Genomic DNA, 23,803 nt, shown 5'->3' with positions numbered 1-23,803 from the left:
CCGGGGCCGCCATGCCGGGTGTGGGCGCTGCCCGTGCCGGGGCCGCCATGCCGGGTGTGGGCGCTGCCCGTGCCGGGGCCGCCATGCCGGGTGTGGGCGCTGCCCGTGCCGGGGCCGCCATGCCGGGTGTGGGCGCTGCCCGTGCCGGGGCCGCCATGCCGGGTGTGGGCGCTGCCCGCACCGCCCCGGCACCGCTGCAACAGCCAATGGGCACCCAGGAGGCGCGGCCCTGAGCGGAAGTGGGCGGGGCGGGCGGAGCGCGGGAAGCCGGGGCGCGAGGCCGGGCGCGCTCAAGTCCGGGTCCTGGCGGGTCGCGTCGGGCGGAGCGGGGATAGCGGGACTCGGGCGGTGGGGACGGGGCCGGAGGCAGCCCCGGGACGAGGGAGATGGAGTTCTCCAGTCGAGCGAGGCAGAGGCATGCGCGACTGGCCGGAGACCGGAGGGAGCAGTACCCTCACAGCCTGCAGTTTTACCTGGAGCCCCCCACGGAAAGCATCTCCCTGGTGGAGTTTGAGAGCTTTGCCATCGACCGCCTGAAGCGTGAGTAGCGTGTTTCTCCCTCCCTCCTTCCTCCTCCCCTTTCCCTTCTCCTTCCTCCCGTCCCTTCCCTCCCTCGATGCTGGGAATCCTTCCCGGGATGGCTGTGTGTATTCCTGGCAGGCCTGGGAGCTCTGTTCGCCGGACACGAACTGGAGCTGGGCTGGCTGCCCCTGCTGCCGCCCGCTCCCTCCCGTTAAAGGCACACGCGCTGCTTTGGGCGTTTCGGAGAGCTGAGACCGATTTCTCAATGAGCGTTTAGTGTAGCTCTCAGGACTGTGTAGTTCTGGTTTACACGGGAGGCTTTATGAGCGCATTTCACATTCTGTAGATGTTGTGACATATTTGATGTCTGTGTTGCATTTCTGGTCATTGTCGTTGGCAGCCAGGGGTTCCCCCGAAGTCCTGAAAAGTGGTTATCCAGATTTCCATTAGAGTTGAAACCGATGTTCTGAGACTGGTCCATTAGAGTTAGCTGTCTCCCTTTCGTTGTTGGCAGTATGGATCCCAGAATTGGGCCAGCTGTTCAGGACTCACGGGCCACACTTCATCCTCCCTATTTCTCACCCTTATGCTCCTCATGGCACTAAAAGTGATTCCTGTGGCCTTACCGCAGTTTGTGCCTTTCCCAAGCCGTCGTACATTTAGTTTGATTTCAGCATGTTGTCTCTAACATGAACATTTTCTTTTTTTGCCCAGTGCTTAAGGTAGTTGAAAATCTCGGTGTGAGCTATGTAAGAAGTTCTGATGCATACAAAACTAAGTTGGAGGCTGAGCTCCGGAAACTGAAGTTTCCCTACAGAGTAAGTAAAGATCAATACACAGAATTCTCTTGCACTTTATTTCCTTTATATCACTCAAGAACAACAAATAAAAGTAGAGGTGATAAAATGCTGTTCTGTCATTTTGTCAGAGGTGTAGGTTTTCTTTGAAGGGTTTTCTTTGAAGTTTTTCTTCCTTTAGGGTAACCACCTTCCTCAATGAGTTGGCATTTATTGTCTAAAAGATGACTATTAATACACTGTTGAAAACAGCAGTAAATTGATTGTGAATTTTTTAATCTGGGAGAGATTATTTCTCAGAAATAATAAGCATATGTTCTACAGGCTTTGGCTGAGGATGATTATGAGGCAAGGAGAAAAGATCACATCTCCCATTTCATACTCCGCCTTGCCTACTGCCAGTCGTAAGTACTTTGTGGATTATGCTGTACTTTGTTATTAATTTTAAGTGTATACAGATACTGCAGTGCTTTATTATAGACATTGCAGATGCTGTAGAGTTACATGGCTCCTAAAGAGAGAGGCTCAAAAGAGGATTTTTTGCTATGAATCTTTTGTCAACTGTGATGAAAAAGGATATGTGTAATCAATTAAGATCTGGATTTTGTGCTAACTAATAAATTTACAAACTTTTGGCTTTTAAACACATGCAATTGGTTTGAGTCCCTTGATAGCTTTTTTCTAAGTGAATGCACATTATTAACTGTTTGTCGTGCATTTGCAGTGATTGATAGCATGGTTTAACTTCTCTATATACTAACTGTTGATAACTGACTAAAGACCCGACTATTTAAATAGGCTTTACTGTATTACTACTACTATTACTGTATAGAGAGCACTGTTTCTGACTGACTAAAAATATCATCTGAGTTTGAGGTTTCATCTACTGCCTCTGCTTCTTGTCATAGTCATTGCTGTGGCTGATTTCACATTATGTGAAATTTAATGCAAAATATCAATTTTGTAAAATACATTCTTTTGTTTCCCCTGTAGTTTTTGGATGAAATTAGAGGTTGCCAGTGCTTCATGTCTGCAAGTAGTTTTGTTATACTTTTGTGTGAGCTCTTTACTTCTTATTGCTGTGGTCTTTTTAGAATAAAAACTGGCAGATATGAAGTGTGTTGAATTGTTGATTCAATTGCACTTAAGGCTGCAGTACAGTTCATTTAAGTTAAGTCACTGTGACAGAGTGCATATTATGATGCTGTGATAGCTGACATGACTGAAGTGCTGCTGTGGATACAGATTTGTAAGTAAAAACACGCAGGAAAGCTGAGTAGGAGGGATAGCTTGGAATACTGTCCAGGCAGGGATATGGAGCTGGAATGGACGGGGCTTTTCTTTGAAATGCCTTTGGCTTCCAGCTGCAGAACACCTGATCAGAGTAGGAAGTAGCAAAGGTCTCAAAAGCCTGCCTCCAGGTGGATGAAACCTCACCATGACAGGCCCTGGGTGACTTTTGAACACCCTGAAATCTTCCAGATCGTTCACATCCCATCCTGTTGTCCTTTCAAAAGGCATCTGGGCTGTGCTGAAGGCAGTTTGTCAATGTGTGTGACCCATGAGCCTGCTAGATCCATAATGCATGTACCATGAGGACAGGTTGTGGGTGGGGATATCAATACCAGCCTTCACTCCAGTGTCTCTGATAGTGTAACTCAAAATCCTGAAAGAAGGGAGCAGATTGAATAACAGAATTGCAACTGAAATACTTTTGTATTCTACGTGTATAATTTGTGATTGTGAATAAGTGTAATATTGCCTTCTTTCTAATGCCCCTGTTTGTTATTTTTTTATAAACTCCCTTAATCATACTAATCCTGCTGATTTTGATAATACCTTTCTTTACATGTAAGTTTACCAAAACCCCCTGAAAGGTAGTATCCTCAAGCAGTCTGGGTTCTAAAAGGTCCCTGAAAACATAGTGGTTTGTATAAGGGGCATTTTGAATAATCAGTTTGACTTAATTACAAAGCCAAAACTTTACTTTGAACATTTTGTTATTATTCAGACCATTACTTTTTTTTGTGGGAGGTGAGATGCTTTAAGGGTCTTGGTAGTTGATGAAAATTCTTCTCTTGTGGAAGGTGAAAATTTGTTTGAAGTTCTTCCTTAGTAAATAAATTGCAGATTCTGTTCAAACCCTGTGTTTCAGGGAAGTATCTTAAAAATTAGACTGTAGGCAGGGCAGAAATGGGCAGCTTGATGAAGGTGAATGCTGTGCAGAAGTGAGTACAAGCTATTCTGGGCTACAGAATCAGCAGGAAAGAGCCTGGCTTTGTAATCTGGGGGGAAAGATATCTTTAGAGGAGGGGGATACTGAGCTGTTTAGACAGCTTGCAGTTGCCATTTTGTGTTCCCATGTATATGTGCTTGCTGCATTTTGATAAAGCAGCTTTTGGTCAACTTTTTGGCTTTCTACTTGTACTTTGAAAGTGCTTACTCATAACATGGAAAACAGCATTCTAAGAACTATGAGGTGAGCCTGTAGCCCAAGGTTCTCTATTCTCTCTTGAAAAGCCACTATTGTGGGGATATTTCTATCATCTACAACTGGCAAGTTCCCAAAAGATAAAATTGGGAGGCAAATAGAATATACTGTCCTTCAAGTTTTTATCATACTAGGTCAGAAAAATAAGCTTGGCACAAATCATTAGGTTAATGGAAGAAAATTGAAGAAGAAAGTTGTTGAAGAAGAAAGTAGGAGTGATTGAAAAAGTGCACTTAAATAGACATAACTGCAAACTAGGTTGAATTCAGTTCCTGAGGCAGCTGTGTGTACGTGTGCTTACATTTTCCTGTGATAGTGCTTTTTCAGTTGGCCAACAGTGCCATCCAGGGGTAAAAGTTTATATTGATTTTGCTTTTCTAGTCTCTATTAGTCCTCACTTGTAAATTGGATTTTTTTGATTTTGGTTTTCACATGATCTGAAGTAACCAGCTTCACTGTTCAGTTAAATTGGTAAGGTAGTCATCATCTCTTGACTTTTCTTCTTCTGCTTTCTGAAATCCAAGACTTTAAAGCTGATTTCCATGTGACAGGGTATTTACAGTCTCATCAGACCCTTCTTTCACACCTCTTCTAATGTCACTTACATCTGTCAAGACCAGGAAATAGAATAATCTTGTTTAATTTGCTTTCATGGCAGATGCAGATGTAAAGATAATTTTATTTGCATGTGGATGGGAGTGTGCATTTTTGCTTTTCTCTACTGCAGCTCTCGTCACTTCAGCAGATCAGCTATGAAGAACCTTGAAAGTCACAGGAGCATAATTTTCACTTTACTTTCTTAAGATGGAAGAAATAAATTTTATCTCGGCTCTGACAGCAAAACTCTTCTATCCGGGAAACTTTCAAACATGCTTTTGTACCTTTTTAAAGTATTTTTTTTTTGTGTCTGTGTCTCATGACAAGGACATAAGTTCTATTTTAGACTTAGCAAGGCCTGTTCACTGCTCCCTGACATTTTTTTCTAAATGATAAATTAGACTTCTCTGCTAAAATAGCTCCCTCTTTATGTTGAATAGCATTTCCTTTTGTGTGTTATCTGTACCCATGTTCTCCTTGTTGTCTAGTCTTTAAAACTTAAACTCTGAGTAATGTATTGGTGTTGATTGCCTAGTAAAGCAGTGATCTGGCCATGCCCAGAGTTTTCATAAATCACTGTTAAGTTGTTGGAGCTCTTGTATTGATTGTGGAATGGGAGCTACTAGTCTTAAATCCCAGATTTACCAGCATTTGCATACCTTCCCTAAAGTACTTCTATGTTCATGCTTCCTACCAATTATGCTGATTTTTCCTACCCCTCCTTGGGGCAAAGGGTGTTTCTATTCCAACCCCAGCCCCACAAGCGCTTTTCCCTGTATGAAAGAGACTGTTTTCTTATATTATTTTTAAAGTTGGGAAACTATGAACTGGTTTAAACTGCTAAGTAATCTGCACACCAGAAATTTAAGTGGTAAAAAATGAGGAGATATTCCTAACGTCTATACTTCAGTGACCTCCTACTCCTTTAACTAACCAAGCTGCTGCTGAAGCTAATGACAGTGACATTGCTTTTCAGTTAAGTGTGGGGTTTTGATAATAAGTATTATTCTTTAGTATGAATTTGAGATAAGAGTTTACAAATTTTTTCATGTGAATAATGAGTATAAAATATGGTTTGGCTTTAGAAGTGATACATAATGCCCTAATTATGATGATCCTAGGAAAGTCAGTTTAAAAGTATTTGCTGGACATATACAGTAGTGTGAGGTCAGCTTGTCAGCTATTTTGTCAGCTGTAGGAAGAGTCCACATAGGTGTGTGTATAAAAGATAAAACAATATTTCCTTGTTATGGTAACTTAAGTGGATAGGTGGGATTACAGTGTTTGATCTGCTTTCCTGAAGGAAAGGAACAACAGACTGGCTGGCCTCCAAAGAAATTGCATATGATCATGTTTGTGGTTTGTTTGTTTTTTATGTGTGTGTATGTGTGGTGGTGTTGTTTTGTTTGGTTCCCCCAACAGGAAAACAAATGTGCTATGAATCAAGGAAAATGGAAAAAATTGTCATATGCCAGGATTTAACTGCAGTCCAGGATGGCCACAGAAGAACTGCAACAGATCAGTCATTAAAGCATTAACTTCCATTTCAAGTTGCACTGATTATTATTACATCCCAAGCACTGAGACTGTCCACAGGAGTACATTTTACAAAGCACCTTAACAGCCTTTCTGTTTGGCTGTTCTATGTAATAATTACTTTTCTTCAAGCCATATTTCAAGCAGTGGTTTTGTCGCCAAAACCACAAAAATCTCTGTTGTGATTTGCATATTCCCTATGGGAAAAGATGCTTAAATATTGTAAAGAGACCACATATAAGACTGCAGTATTTCTGTGCTCTGTGACTTCCAAGGGCAGTGGCCCACAGGGTAGCTCTCAGAGGACAGTTTAAGAGAGTGCCCTGTGGTGGTGAGATACAGCATCATCTGCATTCTGTGCTTGCACATGTCAGGTGGCTTTTTTTACTGGTACCTTCTTGCTGTAGCCTTGAGTAACGTGCTGATGCCTGGGAATCTGAGCGCTAGGATGTGAAGAGTTCCATGAGTACTTAAAGTACTTGGATTGGCTTCAGTGTTGTTTTAATTTGTCTTCTGACTCCTGTCCCTGTGTTCCTGTTTGTTCTTCCACTTGTTCACCTGCACTTGCTAAACCCCTTTTTCTCTTCTGTCAGGAGTTAAAAGCTATATTTGTGTTCCTCACCCAACTCCATTGCCGTATGTTTTCCTTTTGCCTGTTTCCAGGCTATTTGTTGCCTAGAACAGAGTGCACTCTTGTCATTTACTGAGATGTATGCATATTTCTTCAGCTGGAAATACAGCAAAAATGAGAATTAAAAGAAGCAGCCTTCAAAATATATTTGCCTCATCACATTAATTGTGATGTTAATTGTACAATGAAGTGTTGTGCCATGTTGTAGAAAAAACCTGTCCTTTACCAAGGGAGAATGTTACCTATAATTATTTTTATCCAAAACAGGTAAAAAGTGTTGTCTCTCCTCAAGTCTCTTGTGATTGTGTGTGTTACTGAAGGATTCCTGCCTTTACTTCCAAGCTTCTCAGTGTGTTGTGGGTCACATGCCAAAGTCAGCATTACTGTTGTGTTCACTAGGTTTGTGGTCTAGTTTTCAAGAAAAAAATGAGTATATTCAGAACTTTTTTTTAAATTATTTTTTTGCAGTGAGGATCTTCGGCGTTGGTTTCTTCAACAAGAAATGGATCTCTTCCGATATCGCTTCAATGAACTAACTGAAAATTTAATGCAGAAATTTCTGGAACATGTGAACTTATCATTTGAAGCTGTAAGTGTGTTACTTTCTGTATTTATGTTGCATGTGTCTGTTGTTTTTTAAAACTCTCATTAAGATAGTTTTAGCAATCATATTTTAAAAATAGAAAGTGCAGTTACAGTTTTAAAAATCCTAACCACACAGAACTTCCAAACTTGGGGAATAGTGTGTGTGAGGATTAAGTGATGTAATTTTGTGCTACATCAAGAGAAGCTCAGTCTGCTTCAGTCTACAAACACAGCTGAAAAAATGTGTGATTACATAGGTAAGTTAACAAGGTTTACTAAAGCTGTTAAGTATTTTTGAATCAAAATTTTGCGTGGATTAGATAGTAGGTCATAGAATGGTTTGGGTTGGAAGGGACCTTAAATATCATCTAGTTCCAACTCCCTTCTGTGGGCAGGGACACTTTCCAGTAGACCAGTTTGCTCAGAGTCCCATCCAGCCTTGTCTTGAACACTTCCAGCAATGGGACATCCATGGCTCCTCTGGGCAGCCTATTCTAGGACATCACTGCCCTCACAGTCAAGAATTTTTTCCTCCTCTAAACTTACTTCTAATCTAAACCTACTCTCGTTCAGTTTGAATCCATCCCCCCCCCTTGTCCTGTGACCACATGGCCCTTGTGAAAAGCCCCTCTCATTCTTTTAGGCTTCCTTCAAGTACTGGAGGCCACAATTAGGTCACCCCAAAACCATCTGTTTTCCAGGCTGAACAATTCCAATTCTCCTAGCCTTTCCTAACATAAGAGATGTTCTATCTCTCTGTCATCTTTGTGTCCCTCCTCTCAACTCATTCCAACAAATCCATGTCCTTTCTGTGCTGAGGACCCCAGAGCTGGATGCAGCCCTGCAGGTGGGGTCTCAGCAGAGGGGCAGGATCACAGGACTGTTAGGGTTGGAAGGGACCTCTGGAGGTCTTCCAGTCCAATCACCCTGTCAAGGCAGAGTCACCTAGAGCAGGTTACACAGGAACCAGGGGAGGTTTGAATGTCTCCAGAGAGGGAGAGTCCACAACCATTCTGGACAGCCTGTTCCAGTGGTCTGCAGCCCTCAGCATTAAGTTCTTCATCATGTAGAAACTTCCTGTGTTTTAGTTGACCATTGACTGCTACCATTTGAATGTAGATGTCCAGCCAATTCCTTATCCATTGAATGGTTTTCCCATTGCATCCATTTCTCTCCAGTTTGGAGAGGTGAGTGTTGTGGGGGAGTATGTCAAATCTTTACAAAAATGCAGATAAATGTCATCTGTAGCCCCTTTCTTGTCTGCTGATGTAGTCACTCCATCATAGAAGGACACTTGTTTGGTCAGGCAGGACTTGCCCTTGGTGAAGCCATGCTGGCTGTCCCAAATCACTCCTGTTACCCATGTCCCTTAGCACAGCTTCTAGGAGGATCTGTTCCACGATCTTTCCAGGCACAGAGGTGAGGCAGACTGGGTGGTAGTTCACACGGTTTTCTCTAAGGTTTTTATAGATGGGTACAATGTTTGCCTTTTTCCCTTCACCTGGGACTTCTCACTGCCGTGACTTTTCAAATATCACAGGGAGTGGCTTGACAACTATATCATCCAAGTCTCTTAGGACTCTAGGATCCATCTTATCAGGTCCCTAGTTTGTGTTCTTCAGATAAGGTCTTATCTGGACCAAATTAACTGATGTTAATAATACCTTGCTTTCTTGGTGAATTGTGTGATAATTCACCCTAAATGTTTCAGTAATAAGAAAAGCTGTGACTGCATTTGATTCTTACTTGAATTGAACGTGCAGTCTGTTCTCATTACATTATTGACTTGGGTTGAAAAACAATTGTGGTCAAAACATGTTTTTTTTTCATGAACTTTGCTCTAGAACCTTTACAATCTTCTGACTATTAAGATGTGGCTTCTTGCTGTAGAAACCACAGCAAACTACAGTGATGGGGGGACTTTGTGCATTGTTCCTGTTCTGAACGCTGACTTCTGGAAAACTGTGTGGAAGAGAAAAATAAGTGCATTCAGTGAATACTTATGATAACTGTTGAGGATGTAGTTAAATTTTAATAATCCAAGTATGAAAATCCTGTATGGATTGCTCAGAAATGTAGTTTTCTGTGTTACTGGCACCAGGGGGACACGCAGTGTTTGTGCAAGCTAAAAACCATTGTGACTCTTCTTGTTTGTGCATATTATGGAGTTACTGGAGCTATAGATGTATAACCAAGACCATGACTTGGCTTAAATAACACAAAATTAGAGGCTGGTATTAAGTAGAGTAGTTACAAATTGTGGCTAAGGATTATTTATATTTATATCAGGATTATTTATTATTTATAATTTTAAAAGAAATTATGTACAATTATATAAGTTTCATTGTAACTTAGACTTTATACATGCATATACATGTGAATTATCCTATTTTCTTTTAATAGACAATTTGATTTTTGCTCATTAAGTACATGCTATGGACAATGCAGAATATAAGTTGTCCAAAATTCTGTGAATGCTCTCATTCAACAGTTGTTGTTTCATCATTATAACTTAGATTCAAAACTTCTTCCCTATTGACTTGAGCTCATTCTATTTCTTTTGATGAAAAACTTTGAAAATGCAAAGTCTGTTTAGACAAACAACTGTTGTTGGTATTTTAGGGATATTACAAAAGAGTTCCTGCTGTTATATGCTGTTTTGTTTGTCTGAGTTGATTAAAGGAAAATGTCTATTGCAGTGTCTTCATTAATGATTTTAATAGTATTTTGCACTTCAGCTATGAACTGTTTTGTTGGGAAACTCCAGCTTTGCCTGTAGCTCTCCTTGTAAACTTGAGTGAATAAAAATTGTCGTGCAATCATCACTCCACTGAGAAAGCCTTTCTCTTAAAATACTGCTTATTAGAATGACTTAAATATTCTGAGATAGGTGGCTGATGTGTTTCTGGACTGAAATATCTGGTGTCAGTGCATCTCGGTAAAATAGGATTTGTGGAGTGTTAAGAGTAACAGAGGCTTTCCCGTGTCTTTGAGAGACTACTAGAAATGCCATTCTCTGCTTCAACAGGCCTTTCAGTGAAAGGTGTCTTTGTGGAGCTGTATTTTTGTTGCTTATTACCCAGCCTCATATTCTCCTGTCACAGTTTTGGCATTTGGGCTTGTAAGAATAAATAAATGTTTGCAGGTTGCTGGAAATAGCTGGGAGTATGGCTTGATTCCGTGCTGCTCAATGTGCCTTCAATATGTCAAAATTATTAGGAAGGTGTTATTTCCTTACTCCTGTTGAGGCAAAAAAAAGCATCATTTCATTGAAAATCTACTTCCCTGCTTCTGCTTTCACCCTCTGCTACCAATTCTCATGGAAATTTAGGCAAAACTAATCCTTCCTTGCACTATCATGTCCAAAACATTTGAATATTACTAATGAGTTCCATATGTATTTGAAACAGGTCTAAATGCTATGGAGCTATGTGGAGGCCACTACAAAAGTAAGGCCACTCTAAAAGCAATATTATTTTTCTCGATGTTCAATTTGTAAAGGGACACATTTCCTTTGAAAAGGGAATTAGGATGAACTATTCTCCTCATGCTTCCCTGTTAGAAGTTAGAATGTTTTCATGCCTTATTATGCATAAAACAAGACAGAAATCAAACTTTGTGCTCTACCTGTTAGAAAAAAAAAGGTGATCTTCAGAAAAAGGAAGTAAGTTTTGATGTTACAATCTCTTTCCTATATGGGTAAATGGATAGAAATATAATTTCTATCTTTCAATTGCTTATGATGCACTAAGAAACTTGTAGTTAAATTTCTTTAACCAGAAGAGAGGTGCCTTGCATTTTCTAGATACTGGTTCTGTTTTCAAAACTGTAATCTGAGAAAGGTCACAGCTGCTAAAGCTTGACCTTGGTGTAGTCTGGCATAGCAATGTTAGCAATTCTAAGAAGTGATTCCCACTATTTATTAAAAGACTCAACTCTTTTATGGGGAGAAGAAATAAATGGATTGTCTTGTACAGTTTTGTCACCATTGTCATCTTTTACAGTATGAACGAAATGAACCTAAAATTGAGAATTCAATAACTGTCACCTGTCACCTTTTCTTATTTGCTTACTTGCATGTGAAAGTGATACTTGCATATATGTTTTGCAGACTAATTTCTGAGATTTTTTGAACTGAGGATTGAGAATTATTGCTTTACAGAATCAAGTCATCTTCAATCCCACTTATGGATAATACTTAAGAAGTTGTTAAGATCTTTCCGTATTTAGGGTCTTTGAATACTTAACAAAAAGGTCTTATTTAGCAAATTTTGGAAGAGTGAAATTGTTAACAACTAGAAGAAAAAAATACCAGATTTCCAAAGCTTTTTTTATATGATAGTTAGCTGTAGAGAGTTTGGTATGATAATAGTTCTCATCTCATAGTTAAAGAAATTTTTAATCAAAGAGCAAGAGCTTTCTGTAATTAAAAATAGAAATGGAATGTAAGGAAAACTAATGTTTTAATTTTTTAATAGGATTTCTTTTGTCTAGTGGCTGACAGTTGTATTGCTGATGGAGCAAAATATATGCCACAGTGTTTATTACAGTTAGTAAATGCCTGCTCTGGGGAGCTTTACCTGATTATAAAGATGCCTGTCACTTGAAAAAGGAAGGCTGTAAGCTTTGTGACAAACAAGCTAAACATGATGACTTCAGTATGATGAATATGTGTGAACGTGCATAGGATTATTACAATTCAAAATTTTTACAGTATTTGTGAAAATAAGCCTCTCTACATTTAATATAAATCATGGAAATTTGAAGGTTATGTAAGTTCTTCCTTGGAAAGTTTTTACAAAACTGGCACTGGATTAAGTTAGTCCATCTTTAGTATTCTGTAGGAAGCTTCTGGGACCTGGATTTCTTGGGGAAAAAAATGAAGCTTGATTTGAGTTTGTAGTTGAGATACTTTTTTGGGCTAGTAACATGTAGATTGCATTTTAATCACTTGTAGGAACAGCTCTGGCCAGCCTGTTCTCTGGCAGGTGTGGAAGATGCCTGGACTGGTGCTGCCCACCCTAGTGGAACATTGCTTGGGTGCTCAGAATTTTACAGTACTCTGAAATATTATTGTTTATACCTACCAATGTATGCCAGCATGAGCAAGAGGTAGAGTGCATGGTATTGAATAAAATGTCGAGAAAGGATAAGGGTAAAAGGAAGGCAAGAGTAAATCTGCGCTTTAAGAGTATTTTCCCCTGATACGTTGATTGGTTTTCTATCACAGTAAAAGGAGAATAATGGAATGGTTCTGAAGGTGTTTCAGTCTGTTCTATGCTTTAAATAATAGAAAAAAAAAGGAAAGAAAAAGGTGTTTAAGGGACAGAACTCTCATTGTCCAGATAAATACGGAAGCTTTTTATGTATGGCATGTAATTTTCAGCACTCAAGGCATATTAAATACTCTATGTGCAAAGTCAGTCACACAGGGAGCATCAGAAATCCTTAAGCAGGACTCAAGAGAAGTAAATGCTGACATTTCAGGTGACAGAGCACATCAGAGAATATGCAAACACAGGTGTGCAATTGAGATTTACATCAATTTAGGAGATTAAAGTATTAAAATCTTACTAAAAATGAGTAATTACATCAATGATGACTGACAGTTTCTGGCAGTAAAAGGCACTAACAGATTTAAAGATATGTAAAGGGAAATTTGTGAATATTTACAATAATATAGTCATTGAAGAAAATATTTTAATCTCCAAGTAAGTTGTTCAGGATATGAAGGAATTATATAAAATAAATAGTTTTACAGGTAACTGATACTTGTACTTCAACTACAAAGCTGATTTTGACATGGTAATAAATACCTCCTTTGAAGCCCTCAGAGTTTCAGCCTTTTGTCTGCTTTGCTTCACATAATTTTAAGTCTCCAAGACCTGCCACTTCTTCTTAGACATCAAATGGAAGATTTGTCCTTTTAGCATCTGCAACTGTAGGTCTGTGATACATCTTGTGCTGATTTGGAGCATCTAATGAACTTCTGTGTCCATTCCGCTTGGTTCTTGTGAAAACTTGCCACAAAACCTGTTCGGGTTCAGCAGTCACACTTTCTCTCTCGGGGCCTTAGAGTCTCTTCTGTTCAGGTGGACAAAATGTTCAGTGCTTACTTTCAAAGTGCTGTGTTGGGGTGTGGGGGTTGTTTGGTTTGTTTTTTTTTTTTTCCCTTCAACACTTTTGACAGCATTTTGAAAATGACAGTAGTTCCATTTGCCGTGTCCATGAAAATGTCACAGCTTTGCTTGCAAAGTTCCCTGTGTCTGTAAATTCAGGTCTCACAGTAGTTGTCATCATTCTGCTGCTTTAGTTTCCTTTTAACTTTTTTAAAATAATGTCAAACCTAACATATTTCTTCTTGTTCTATCCACTAGTTGAGAAGGGTAGGGCTTTTTTTTCCTGCTAGTTTGTTTGTTTTTTTCCTTCTCATTTGCCTTCTATCTATCGTTGTTCTTTCTTGTTTCTTCTTTAAGCCTTTCTTTGTGTGATGTTTTGTCATTTCTGTGAGTGTCCTTTGCCATTTTTACAGCCTTCAATTTTAGATTTAGATTTTTCTTCTCTGATCCCATTCTTTAGAGCTCTTGCAGTGCCCCCAGCCTCATGGCATTTTGGTATGTGATCTGCTCCTGTTTAATGTACAGGTTAGGAAGTTGAAGTGTTAAATTTTACTTAGGTTGTGAAACTTGGCTTAAGACATCCTTTTTCTCTTTTGAGTTAAATTCTTCTACACATGTCTTTTCCAATGGGTTTTGAACCCAGGTGTAGAAGATGCACTTGAACTGTTTGAAACTGTTTGGTCATTTGCATGTGAAAGTGTGTTCTGGTGACTTCAAGGGTGTTGACACAATATGACACCTGCTTTCTTTAATGCCCCTGAGGTCTGTGCACTGTGATAAAGGCTGTGAAATCAGCTTATCACAGTTGGAATTTTTTGACACAGGTGCGTTGCTGCTTGTCTCATGTTTTTCCTAAGTATTATTGGATGCTTTGATTTGTTGCTACACCTTTCCAGGAATTTAACTTACATACTGGAATATGGAGTGGAGTAGAATGCAAAATTTAATTTTGAATTCATTTTTTGTGTTATTGAATGTTCAGGTTTCTTTATCTTCAGACTGTTAGTACCTCTTTGTTGCTTCCAGAAGAAATGAAAATTAATAGGCATTATCATGTCTTAATCTGTGGTGTAAGGATGTTGTATAATTGGATTTATATTTCCTGCAGTGCTTCTGTTCACTATTATCTTTCTGCATTGTGCAAAATAAAAAAACTTCTAAGTGTAGTATATTTCATCTTGGATACATCTGCGTTGCTGTTTTCACTCCACAGAACAGAAAAAAAATCATGTTTAAATTGAACTTTCTTACTTCTGAATAGCCTCTTGAAATTTAAAAAATATTATGACCTTTTAAGGCACCTAAACTAGAAATTATTTATGTTTTGAGTAACAGCCACTTATTGCAGAATCAGATGTCCTAATTTTTAGATGCTTTAAATTTAAAAAATGCTTTGGATTATAGTAATGGGGAAGGAATGGCAAATGGGAATAGTCAGCTGGGGGAGCTAAAGGTCTTCAGTGCATCTGCAGGCATTTGAGAGGAAGGAATAAGAACTGCAAAATGAAATGGAAAGAGCAAAATGCATTAGTGATGGGATTTTTTTTTTCTACAATAGCTCTTTGATGCAGTTGAAGTGCTTTTTTAGCTGCTTTAAGCAGTAGAAATTAAACTTCTTTAATTTCCATTTTTATGATCAGAGTAGTCCTGTGAGAGACTTTCTGATATCACTATTATGCTTTCTTCAAAAATATTTATCTTGGTAGTAGGGCAGTTGTATAAATATTCGTAGTTCAGCTTCTTGAGAAAACATTTTCTGACTGCCTTTATTTGGTACAGAAGATCCTAAAGTCAGATGTGGATTAATGAGAATGGGGACTAGTTTGTGTCCCTATTAAGGACAGATACATTTGAGAGAATACTCAGTATCATGTCTAACCATTAAAGGAGACTATATCCATTTTGGAACAGGTGTTTAATCCAGGATGTTCTTCTGATAGGGTTTATGGCTTTTCATTTCAGGGGCATCAAATAATATTTCTTCCTTTCCCAAACAGGAAGGGAAAAGTAGAAACTGGCTGGAGTCTACTGCTGTGGGGAAACTTATGCCAAGATAACACAATAACTATGCAAGCAGGCTATGGTTTACATTTGCTTAGGAAATGGTTCTGAATTGTATCTTGCTTTTCCACTACTTAAATCTTGTGTTTGTCCCTTTGCTTGAAAACCAGTGATGCTTATCTTACAGTTGACAGCGAAAGTCATAAGGGATGCATGACTAAGTGGGAAATGTGCCTTACTGCCAAAAGTATGTATTCTGTCATTTAACTTCATGCTTAGAGTCATAACAGAAACAAAGTTGTATGTGGAAAGGCTTAGGAGTAGGGTGGATTTTAAGTGCTAGAGTTTGTTAAATAAGACTGTGAAACATATACTATTAGTGCTTTAACAAACATTGTGAATTATTCTCATCTAAAAGTAATTGGGTTGATTGCCAAGCAGCCTGGATATTCTAGTGAGCTAATATTTTGAGTGATGGGTAGATGGGATGAGTTTTTATTAAAATATTTTAAGCTTAAAATAAGTGGTAATACTCTCTCACAGATTTTTAAAATAAAGCTTGATTAAAAAAAAATTTTTTTTTTGGTGCACTGGCAGGATGTATGGGGGCTTTACTCTTCCCTCATGGATCCTTGAGCTATAAGCATTACTTTATTATTAGTTATGGAGAAAACTGGTGCATTTTGCTGCAGTAATTCTAGTTGCCTGAGTTTATTTGCACATATGATGTTGGTGATACTCTATGCAATTGTAGAATTGAGTAATAGATGTGATTAAAGAATATATAGCTACTGGGGATGTCCTTTTTCACCTTCATAAACTTAATGAACAACAGTTTGTAAATGATGCAGAATGCTAATTAAAATTTTAATTTGTTAATCATCTCAGTTTGATTAGAAGCAGATGCTGATTATCTGCAGAAATCTAAATGGACCCTTAGAAGGTCTTCCTTATTGCTTAAAATTGACTTGTGGAAGTAGTCAAACTACACCACAAGATGTGCAGTTACTTGGGCCCCTTTAGAGCACTGGGGCATTATGATTGTCACTAAATAGCTTTGTGTAATTCATCATTTGAGTTAAATAGGAACTTTACAGTCCACTGTAAGGCTGCATCCTTCTGCCCTAGATACTATATATGCTCTTCCTGGGTGAAGTACATCTCTAACTGCTTTGACAAAGTTATGTGCTTTTAATTCAAAGTTGCAGGAAAGGCTGCAGTAAAGATACGATGAAAAAAACATTCTTCCTCTTAATCTAGCTGAAAGCAGCTAGACAACATTTGGAATGCAGTCTGAATCCTGAGGCAGAAGTTCTGCTGTAACTCTGGATTTCTAAAGTAAAATTGAAATGGCAGCTGTGACAAAAATGTAGTGGAAAATAGGATCTTGTACACCAGGCTCTTGAGCTTAAAGGTAGAAGAAGTAGAAAGGGGAACCACGCTACTTGTGGGATTATGTGCTCTAGCACTCTGTAGTTGAGCAGATCATACTTGACTGCCATTTATCTAAAGGCTTGGACAAGGTGGAAAAAAAAGTAAATCTTAACCTCATCCTTACAGATTTTTAGTTCTTAGCAGTTGGTAATTTTGGATTCTTGGAAGAAACTTAGTATAGACTAGCAGAAACGTGTCATCAAGTGTCTTCTCTTTTTTTCTATAAATATTTTAGAGATTCTTTTGGGGAATGAGAAGACAGAATTGGGAAATCAGTCCTGTATTTTTTAAAAATGATACCCATCTGTTGTACAAGAAGAAATTTTTTTTTGAATAATCAAAGTGTTATTTTGTAGTGGTTGAAGTTCATAATGTTTGAAAAATGAATTTATTTTTTACATAGCAGTGAATGCAGTGGCTTTGGAGATGTTTATATTGTTCCTTAATACAGCAGCATAAAAGCTGATAGGATGGTTTGTGCAGGTGGTAATTACTCTGCAAGTAGAATTTACTAGCTGCTGCTTGGGATCGGCTTCAGAAAATGGTCTGCCAACTTGGAAACACTCTTCCTGGCTAATCCTGTGATTGAATCTAGAGAAACATTTGTTAACAAGTTTCTTTAAAATTGCATCTGATGTTACTATCCAGATTTTTAAATGAAAGAAAACTTGTTGATGTTTTTATCAGAAGAGTCTTCTGTTAGCTCTACAGCCATGTGTGACTCTAGCTTGTATGTGGTAGTGTTTCTAGGTAATTCTGTAGTAATTCTTTTGTTCAGCTTTCCTTTAAATGGATATTGGGAAATGTTTGTTAGGAATGTAGGAGACTGAACCTGTATCACTGAGTTTCTCTGTCATTGTGGTAACCATGAATGAGCTGCATATTGAGGCAGATCATAAAATGTTCTTTCTGTGCCCACTCTTGACTCTAAAAAAAAGCCCAAACAATGTTTCAGTTGATGGATAAGAATAGATAATTCCAAGTACTGCACTTGATATTTTCAGGTATGCCAGCAAGCTGAACTTTAGCTAAGATATAAAGTTTTAGTATTTTGGAAGATAAAATTTTCTTCTTAATTTGTGATTGGCCAAAATGAAATTGAAAATCATCAGGTTTGTGAATGATAGATTTACAAGCCTCTGGAATGTTTTCTTTAAGGCTCTTCATTCTTTTAATTGGTAGGAGAGGTGGGAATACTGTCCTTTGCTAATCATGCAATTCATTAACTGGCTGATTACACTTTATATTCTCAAATTTAATGGTGTCTTAGTTCATAATTTGGTATTTTAGTGCTAACTTAGTTTGTAGTGTAATGTGTGACAATGGAGAATATTGATTAGGAAATTTTTATTTTTTCTGCTTCATGCCTAGAGTTGCAATTCCGCAAAGTACAGATTGACAACACTTGTTTTTGGGAAGGGTGTTGTGCCACTTGAGTATCAGGTACTTTGTAACTAAAAGCAAATTTTAGGAACTTCACTTTCTAAGGACACTGGTGCCATGTGCACATTAATACCTGAAGCTGAGTCTTGGAAAAGGAAGGGACTTTGTGCATGGAGTTCTTGTTCCTTACTGGGAGACTTAGTAAAACTAAGTGTTGCACATATATAGCAGTATAATGTGTGCATGCATCTTTATCTGTTCATTAAAACAGAGTAGTGATATCAAATTTATTTTGAAGTTTTTGGACTACCTCATTGTGTTTGTTTAACCAAGCCCTGCATATTAAATTATTCATATTTTAATCTAAATTTATGTGTCTTTGTGTTTCCAGGACAGTTCTGTGATTAAAAGTCAATGAATAAACTGTATGTAGAAAGCAAGAAAACTAGAAATAATGGAACTTGTCCTGGGTGCTTGCTTCTTTTCCTTCCTCTCTTTTTCTGTCTTTATTTTTCCGAAGTCTCAGGGATTTGCAATGAATTGTTGAATTGTTTCTAGCTATGATACCTGACCCATGTCACTGAAAAGGGAAGATCCTTTTCCTGGTGCTCTTTGCTTGTGCAAAGCAGAGTCTGACACAGTGATAAGCAGCTTACTAAACTGGCTACAGATGAACAAGGCAAAACTAGTGAACTCTTTTCTGTGAGGTGAGTTTAATCAGTTCCTTGTGGACGGTCAGATGATGACCTGGTGAGACCCTCAGAAGGACTTTATTTTTTTTTTTTAATATTTTGAGCAACAGTGTTTTATCTGGTGAAGATCACCAAGTTCTGTCAGAAGTTAAGCAGCTTGTTTATCTTTCTAATCTTGATTAGAATCCTAAAAGCTGTATTTAATTATATCTGATTTTTTAATGATTACTGGAATGTGCATTTGCAGGTGCTGATTTAGGATGAAATTATTAAATATACAAACTGTAGTACTCTTATTTAAATAATTAAAAATCCCAAAAACAACAGTAAAAAAGAAGCTTTTCTGGCTTCTCTGAACCAAGAAAAATTGGGATACATGTTTCATGATGCTCTGGATGCAGCAATACAGGCTGCACTGAAAGCTTGAGTCTGATTTTAGACTATAGGTAGTGTATTTCTTTGCATTGCGCCTCAGTCAATCTGATGTGAAAATGGTGAAATCATTAATGCACATGGAAGGTTATTTTTCATGTTTCAGTCTTTAGGGAACTCAGTTTTATTTTTGAATGCGTTCTGGAGTAATTTTCCAGCTTTAGGTAGGGGCTAGGTCTATTCTTGTTTCTTCTTCCTCTTTCTCTCTATTAGCTGAAAACACGAAGGCAGTGTGAATTTGGTGAAAAGGCAAGGAGCAACGTGGTTGTGGGGCTGCTGAATGTTTGCCTAACCTAAAACATACTTGAGCCTTTAAGAAGCAAATTATTTAACAGCTTTATGTGCATCATTTATGTATATAATAAATAGAACTTTGCAACAATATTTGTGTTAGTTTAAAAAAAAATTTCAGATAAAGCTGTATTTTTGGTTACACTGTCCACAGTCTTATCTAAATCTTTAGTCATGGCCAATTAACCTGTTTTCTGTGAGGGTTCACCAGGATCACTTTTACCCCAACAATGTTAAATTATTTGATAGTGACATGCAAGAAAATCTAAAATGATTGTCACTACATCTATACAAAACTTATATGGTCAAATTACTGATACAGAAGGATGTAGACAGCTTGTGAAGTTTGCAATAAATCCCCTTTGAAATAAGATGTAATACTAGAAAATAGCGGTTTTGTTGATGAAATTAAGCTGATTTCTTTTGGAAGAACAAATAAAGAAGGAATCCTTCCCTTTCCCTCTTCTTGTTCTCCCCTCAATATTGCTGGCCTGTCTGTAAAACAGTTTCTGGACTTCTTTAATAGCTCTCTCTGGAAAGAAACTCTGCTTTGTCCTTGGCTTAGTTTGTTTGATGGAGTTATTTTTAGTAAGATATCCTAGGAGAAATAGTGGAATTGTAACCACTATTGCTGTACAACATGTTAGTTATACTCTTTTTATTTGATCAATGTATTTACACAGTCAGTGAGGATTTGGAATGACATGGTGGACAGGCTCTCCTAAGGGATTTCTAATAAGAATGCACAAAACTGTTACATTCAAAAATGGAAGCCATTATTTTGGAATTGAAATGAAAACTTAGGTTTCTGGTAGGTGAAAGGCAGGCTGCAGGCTGATGCAGTGACTTACATTTATCCTTACTTAGACAAGAAATAGATCATCTGGAAGGAATAATGGAGTTTTGGTACCACTGTGTGAAATTTGTATATAGTTTCAATGTGTCATGAAAAGCAGGAATTTTTCAAAGTCTAACAAGAATAAGATTGTTAATGAGAGTATTTTGTAGAAAGTATTTTCTCGTTTCATTTACAGAAGCACATGTAATTGTTTTGATACAGCTACTTCATTAAAGAATAATGCTTTCTTTACAGGCTGCTGAGCTTTACATTTTTGCATGCAGAAATATAATGCTGTTGTGTATTTCCTTTCTCTTCAGCTAAATTCTTCTGCCTTGCTGGCATCTTTTGTTATTTTTTAAAGCTGGTTTTCCTGGGAGAGTACTGCAGATTGCATCAAGATGCAGACAGGGTAACCATAAGCCTTCTCAACATTGCTGCCTTGGCTATTTCATATGCATATATAAAATCACTATTTTTCACTAAGCTACTTGTGCAAGTTTGAAATTAAATGGTCCTTCCTGTGACTTCCAAGAGAAGTGTTTTTATTTTCTTTATTTGTTTGTTTGTTTTGGTTTTTTTTGTTGGGTTTTTCAACTGAGAAGGAAAAGAGTTTTGTTGAAATGCCCATTTAACAGTATTATCAGTGTTGGTCAACAAATTTTTCTGCTCCATTCAGAGATAAAACTACTTAAGCACATCCCCTCCCATGGAGAGGCAAGACCTTGTTGCCTTTATCTTGCATTTGGAGTCTGCACATCTATTGCATGTGGTGGCCTGGGCTTGGTTCCTGACCAGTCTCTAAAAACTGCCCTGACTGCAGCCTTGTATCAGCTGTCTGTAGGTGTTGGAGCACACATCCAGCTTGTGGAGAGCAGTGTCACACAGCGTGTGATGCTTTGGTGACATTTTTGTCTGTCTGCGTTTTGAGAAGGTGTTCTGCCTTCCTTAACATTTCAAATGCTTGCACTCAGGGACTACTCCCATTATACTTCATCACAAGCATGTTATGCAAATGTGCCTGGGTTTGGGTGCCACAATATAAGAAAGATATAAAGTTATTAGGGAGTGTCTGAAGGAGGGCCACAAGGATGGTGAAAGGTCTGGAGGTGAGGCTGTATGAGGAGTGGCTGAGGTCACTTGGTTGCAGACCCCAATGAGGGGAGACCTCATTGGGATCTGCAGCTTCCTCCTGAGGGAAAGAGGAGGGACAGGCACTGATCTCTGTGGTGACCAGTGGCAGGACCCAAGGGAGAGGCCTGAAGCTGTTTAGGAGGTTTAGGTTGGATATCACACAAAGGTCCTTCACCCAGAGGGTGGCTGGGCACGGGGACAGCTCCCCAGGGCAGGTCACAGCACAGCCTGACAGAGTTCAGGAAGTGTTTGGACAGTGCTCTTGGGTACATGGGGTGACTCTTGGGTGTCCTGTGCCAGGAAGTGAATTTCATGATTGTGGGTCCCTTCCAACTCAGCATATTCTGTGATTCTATGATGTGTATTTATGTATATGCACTATTTAAGTATTTTTATTAGGAAATGTAACACTGTGATTTTCAAGTACTTCAAGTTGTTAAATTAAAGCATTGCTGCTTCACTCATTTCAAGAACTGCAAAAGCAATAAGGCTTAAAGGACAATAAAGATACCATTGTTCTCACTCCTTAGAAAAAGGAAAGTTAAATTCCTGAATATAGGATTAGATATAGTTTTGTTAAATCTGTATTTAAATATAAGCTGAAACTGTTTTTTCTGTTAAAATCTCATGAAGCCCTTACTAACTCCCATTTATTTATTCATTGTGCTTTGTTTTAATGCATATCCAGAGACGAGCAAAGATTGTCACAAGTTTTATTTTAGAGAAGTTGACTTCTAAAAAGTGTATTTTACAGTTCTTGTTAATGCCTAAAATTATTGTAGTTTAAAATCTGCCCTTCTACTTTGGAGGTAAGGTTGCTTAACATTATTGACCACTAATGTTTTGCTGGTTTCTGCTTAATTATTAGTGATCACTTACTGAATATGTACCTCTTTTTCTCTTTTCAACTAAACTGATAATATTGCAAGTTAAGTAATATTTTAGATAATGCTAACATAAAGAAGCCTTTTTCCTAAAGTATTTTAACCGTTTTAAAACAAATTCTTAATTTTAGATTGGTGAAGACCTGAAAAATCAATTGGCTAATGAGCTAATTGCATCAACTCCTGGCTTCACTCTGCCTAAAGTAAAAGAACAAATGTTCTATAAGGTAAGTAAAAAATTGCTGAGTCCCACAGATCTGCATTCATTTTCTCTCAGTTAAATGCAAAGATACTAATTTTAAGTTTACCTAATAGCCACAGTAAATGCAAGTAAAGCCACAGTAAAAGACTAATGAGAGTTCCTCTGCTTCATGTGAGTTACAAGGGTGGAGGGAGGAACTAGGAAAATGAGGGAAGCTTCAAACTACTAATAATGTCTTCTGTCCTCTTCTGCCATCCCTTACTTTTGCCACAAAAATGATCTTAAGTTTTAATGTTCCCAGACAAATGACTTAATTTACCTGGCTGTCAGATTGTTCAGGATGAAGATATTGTCAAATATCTGTTGCTGAAATTAGGTTTGGTCTGATTGTATTAGTCAGAAATTCATTTTGCAAGAGAGCAACGGGAGAGGAAAAGGTTTGTAATGTGGCCCACTGATTCTTTGGAGTGAAGCTGGTTGGGTTCCAGATGGGCTTGCAAAACCTTTTGTATGTAGCTTACATGAATCAAATATTTCCAGATGTTAGAAACAGAAATCCATTTTCAAATATCAAATCAGTAAGTGATGCAAAGCTACATAATTGGGTCAATACTTGTAGACATAAACTTTGAAGTACCTTATTTTGCCTAGTTGCATGACTTTCTGTAAGCAAGCAATATTTTCCCACCAAAATAATGATTAGCTATTCCTAAGTTAAGATTTAATTTCACAAATTTGTGAGTTTTGCCTGGAGACATTGTTAAAAGTCAGAAAATGACTTAAAGCTTTACTGGCCCATCTTGAATCCTAGGGCTGTAAACATTGTTACTGTGTTATTTTGCTATTCCACAATGTGGCTTTTTCTTCTTCTCAGATTGGACTTGCAGATGCTGTGGATTTATTTAGAGCCAGAAGAGTATTTATTAAAGATGGCTTTGCCTTTGTGCCATTTAAGGAGATTGATGTGATTGTTTTGAATAACTATAGAACAAAATTATCCAAAGCACTGGCGGTAAGTCACATGAAGTCTGAATTTCACAACTCTTGTGCTATTATTTGGTGACACTCCTGGACAGTAGCCTTTTTGGGTTTAAAATGTATATGCTTCCATCTGGAGAATGGAAACCTTACTACAAGTACTGGTAGCACTAAAAAACATTTGTTGTGAGCTGTGTCATTAAATTCAAATGGTATTTAGCATATAATGTGCATTCTAAAGAAATTTGTGTAGATG

General features: G+C 38.1%; 1 protein-coding gene across 2 annotated transcripts in view; it reads left to right on the top strand.

Annotated features, from left to right (window-relative positions):
* The first annotated feature begins 305 nt into the window (after nucleotides 1–305).
* The window catches only part of PRIM2 (DNA primase subunit 2), a 90,589-nt gene continuing 67,091 nt past the window's right edge, over nucleotides 306–23,803 (top strand). For both annotated transcript variants that reach the window (XM_058802407.1, XM_058802406.1), the window contains exons 1-6: nucleotides 306–540; nucleotides 1,237–1,340; nucleotides 1,644–1,723; nucleotides 7,043–7,163; nucleotides 22,499–22,594; nucleotides 23,444–23,581. In XM_058802407.1, coding sequence (XP_058658390.1) covers nucleotides 387–540; nucleotides 1,237–1,340; nucleotides 1,644–1,723; nucleotides 7,043–7,163; nucleotides 22,499–22,594; nucleotides 23,444–23,581 — 693 coding nt within the window. In that variant the 5' untranslated portion in view covers nucleotides 306–386. The remainder of the gene's footprint in view (nucleotides 541–1,236; nucleotides 1,341–1,643; nucleotides 1,724–7,042; nucleotides 7,164–22,498; nucleotides 22,595–23,443; nucleotides 23,582–23,803) is intronic.

The sequence above is a fragment of the Ammospiza caudacuta genome, chromosome 3, assembly GCF_027887145.1.
Source record: "Ammospiza caudacuta isolate bAmmCau1 chromosome 3, bAmmCau1.pri, whole genome shotgun sequence".
Taxonomy (NCBI): Eukaryota; Metazoa; Chordata; class Aves; order Passeriformes; family Passerellidae; genus Ammospiza; species Ammospiza caudacuta.
This window is presented reverse-complemented; position numbering and strand designations above follow the sequence as displayed.